Source organism: Octopus bimaculoides, chromosome 23, assembly GCF_001194135.2.
Source record: "Octopus bimaculoides isolate UCB-OBI-ISO-001 chromosome 23, ASM119413v2, whole genome shotgun sequence".
NCBI lineage: Eukaryota > Metazoa > Mollusca > Cephalopoda > Octopoda > Octopodidae > Octopus > Octopus bimaculoides.
In genome coordinates this window covers 33,429,590-33,433,629 of record NC_069003.1, presented here as the reverse complement: position 1 = coordinate 33,433,629, position 4,040 = coordinate 33,429,590, and the positions used below count along the sequence as shown (strand labels likewise).

Below are 4,040 nucleotides of genomic sequence, written 5' to 3'. Positions count from 1 at the left end.
ATAAATTTTAAATTTTGTTAATAATTTTATAATCTTTATAATTTTTTAATAATTTTATTTTCATTCCTGTTGGACCCCTCTTATTTGTCCACAACAGCTTTTTTTCAATTTGGCAGCTATCATTTTTTTCTTTTACCTCCATCCCAAAGATGGAGCAATCATTTGGCTGAGTTTAAAGAACACATTCAGTTAGCAATGCAGGAGCTAACTCCTGAAATGCTTCAAAATGTGTTTCACAATGCTAAGGAGAGATTTGAAGTATGCAGGGATACACACATGTTGAAAATTTTCAATAAAAGTTTGACGTAAGATTTATAAATCTATTTGTTTTGGTGATAAACATAGAATTCTGTCAGTTTTTAAAAATTTTCTCAATTTCATTGAAACAGATAGTTAATTCTAGAACACCCTGCATGGTGTAACATTGTTAGTTGTTGCGTTGGTCGAGTTAATAGTAAAATCAAAGGTCTTCTTGCCGTAAACATCTCATCTTTTTGTTAAGCATATTGTATCAAAGAGTATATTATCCAAAATGTATCTCTCCTTTATAGGTGTGGCTGTGTGGTTTAGAAGCTTGTTTTCCAATCATGTCACCTTGGGTTCAGTCCTACTGTGCGGCACGTTAGGCAATTCTCTTTTATTTACAGCTCCATGTTGATCAAAGCCTTGTGTATTATATAATTACCATTACATGTATTGATATATAAAATAACACATACAACTCATTTATTAGCATCATATAATAAACAAACAGAAGTTCGTGTGACTTCAATTATTACATGTTTTTTCTTATAAAACATACACATACAGGAGGAGTAAATCTACATATATAATAACACTTTGAATATGGCTCCTGAGAAAGAGTAAAAGTAATTACCCGATCAACAACGGGCATTACTGCTCGTTATCTATATAACTGATAGCAAAGTTTGTATGAAATCATATTAAATCCAGGTTTAGTCACAGATCAATCAAGATAGTAAAAGTTTTAACTGTTTTGTGACAGACAACATAGTGTCTTGATACATTCTAATGAAAATGTGATAGAAAGGGATAACGCCACTCTCTCTTTGGAAGAGAAATTAATTTTGGTGTCGATAGAAAGGCAGAAAACACTGGAAGCACTCAAGTGGAGCGGAAGACATAGCCTGCAAAATTAAGGAAAAAACGTATTAGACTTATTTATCATGAAAAAATGGCATACCTTCACAAGTAGCCCCCCACCTGACTTTATTTTCACCCCCACCTCAATCAAGAGAAGCTGTGTATGTGTGTAAGAAAAAATACTTCTAACAGAAAAGTATGCTATTAAAATGCATTATCATTTACATTCATCCTTTCTTATTTCTTTTTTTTATTTCTTTATTGCCCACAAGGGGCTACATACAGAGGGGACAAACAAGGACAGACAAACGGATTAAGTCGTTTATATCGACCCCAGTGCGTAACTGGTACTTATTTAATCGACCCCGAAAGGATGAAAGGCAAAGTCGACCTCGGCGGAATTCGAACTCAGAACGTAGCGGCAGATGAAATATCGCTAAGCATTTCGCCCGGCGTGCTAATGTTTCTGCCAGCGACATTCATCTTTTCTGCTAGCAATGACCTTCTCAGGCTCTCCAATATTTTAAATTATAATCAGAAACAACGAGGAGCAAGGAGTGAGGTTGCCAAAAGAATTACAATTTTTCAAATTTTTTTTCATAGCATATAAATGTATTTATGGAGAGAAAAATATTGAAAAACATCATATTCGTGAGTGAGAAAGAAACGAGGAGGGTTGTCATAGGATGTGCTAGAAACAACAGCCAAATCTCCCTTAAATCACTCACTTTTTCCTCTGAAAATATTAACAATTTTAAAAATATTTTTTACCAAAAAGGCTTCTGCTATGGTTTTGAAGTGCAAAAAAAAAAAAAAAAAAGGCCAAAACCGGTCTGGAGTAGGATGGTGAGGGAGGGGTGGAAAAAAAAAAGGAAAAAATTTTTTTAAAAAGTATCCATTTTTCTGGAAGTTATGAAGAAACAAAGTCGATGCTGAAAAATGGATGTCTTTTAATGAAATTTTTGTGATTGGGGTGTACAATGCATATTCCATCATTTTCCATTTTTCAGATAGTTGTGATGAAAGAAAATTGAAGGAGTCACACTTGTGTAGGTATGCCCGAAAAAGTACACAGAAATATGTTATAAGAATTATCATTTACATACCTTTCGAAAATCATTGTGGATAAATTTCTGCCACGTGTTTTAGGAAGGTCTTGTAATTCTCCCATGCACGGTCGTACGTCATATTATAAAGTTCTCTGTACATGGCCTCATTGACGTGCGACCATCGCATGTCTCCACTTGACGTGAATTTGTATTTCAGCCTTCTCTTAATTCGGTTCCAGTACGCCTCCACTTGATTTCCACCTACACCACTCTCTGGGTCCCCAAAATTCTGAGTGAGGTCCACAGTCCCATGGATGTAGCCTAGGCTTTCTAGCTTCCGGTAACTAGCCCACTGGTCTGTAAACACTATAGACCCTGGTTCTACGTTGTCTATAATGAGTGCCTCCAGTGTCTCTGCTTTTCTATCTCCAACATGTTGCAGGTATCCTTTTTTCTGGGTGTTGTCATAGAAACCAACGACCCAGTATGAATGCACCACACGCCCGGCTTCGTTTTTTCTCCGAAACATTAAACCTTCGTCTATTTCTACAACATGATTCGGGCCACCTAATTTTTTTTTATCTTTTAATAATTTCTGCGAACAGATTTCACGGCAATACTCGTACCACTGTATTGCTGTGACTTTACTGACATTGGTTGCTGACATGGAACTGGTTACCGGCATTTCAAAAATAAAATCGAAAATAAGATTGAAAATTTTGTACACAGAAAGCTTACTCTTCTCCAAGAAAGTGTTGGTACGGATTGACACTGCATTCTTGCACTTGTGGCACCTCCATACCACCCCATCTATGGCACGCTGAGAAGGCCTTATGCTCATTTCCTTTCCACAACTACATGTCTTCTGATTCGAAATGATTCTATTGTCTTTCAGATATTGTATGAAATTCTTCTCTGATAAATTTTGGGCCATTTCATATCTTGGACAATCCATCTTGAAAATCAAATTCTAAAAAAATTAGGAAAGAAAGTTCTAATAGTCAAAGAAACAAAATCAAAGTTTAAAAATTAGGAAAAAAGTCCAAACAGTCAAAAGATTAGCAAAAGAATTGATTACAGGTGAAAGCTGTGGAAATTGTGATAATAAAACAAATGCTTCCCTCACCACCACCAAAAATGAATTTCTCTTCCAAAGAGAGTGGTATTATTTCTTTCTATCACATTTTCATTAAAATGTATCGAGACACTATGTTGTTGCAAAACTGTTTAAAACTTTACAAACTTGATCAACCTGTGACTAAACCTGGATCTAATTTTATTTTATATTTATATAAATTTTGCTATCAATTATATAGCTAATTGCAAACATAACTTCTTTATGTATACATTTTCATAAATGTTTCCCTTGTGCATTCAATACAACAGATATACGCAGAGTTGTTTGGGGCTTAGCAACCATGGCTGGAGTCCACCGCAAGATTTTCTTCCTTTGGAATTAAGAAAGGTATACGCAAATAACTTCTTTAGCATACACACTCTAGGTAAAACTTCAGTATGAATTATAAAAGGTTCACCAATCACCAAACCTTTCAGGTAGATGTCCCTATTCAATCTGTAGAAAAGGCGGAGGTAGAAACTCCATATGATGCACCCGGTGTAAGCTATGGACACATAAAAGGTGCAGCAATATCAAAGGAAGGTTAATCAGGAAGGTAATTTTTGTGTGTACAGAAAATAGATTCCATCACATGCCAGGGGAAAAAAACTTGAAGTAGCTGATAGCTTCTGCTATCTAGATGACCAAGTCTGTAGTGGGGGTGGATGCTCTGAAAGTGTAGCAGCTAGAATAAGAATAGCCTGGGCAAAGTTCAGAGAGCTCCTACCTCTGCTGGATGTGTAATGTCAGTGTGGATACATGACAGAGTG

General features: G+C 35.8%; 1 protein-coding gene across 1 annotated transcript in view; it reads right to left on the bottom strand.

The window, feature by feature from the left end:
• Positions 1-700: 700 nt before the first annotated feature.
• Positions 701-4,040, bottom strand: part of LOC106875490 (uncharacterized) — a 4,887-nt gene continuing 1,547 nt past the window's right edge. Inside the window, exons 2-3 of the mRNA XM_014923660.2 lie at positions 2,211-3,123; positions 701-1,148 (exon numbers count right to left, since the gene is read on the bottom strand). Of these exons, the coding sequence (XP_014779146.1) occupies positions 2,221-3,108 (888 nt within the window). The 5' untranslated portion in view covers positions 3,109-3,123 and the 3' untranslated portion in view covers positions 701-1,148; positions 2,211-2,220. The remainder of the gene's footprint in view (positions 1,149-2,210; positions 3,124-4,040) is intronic.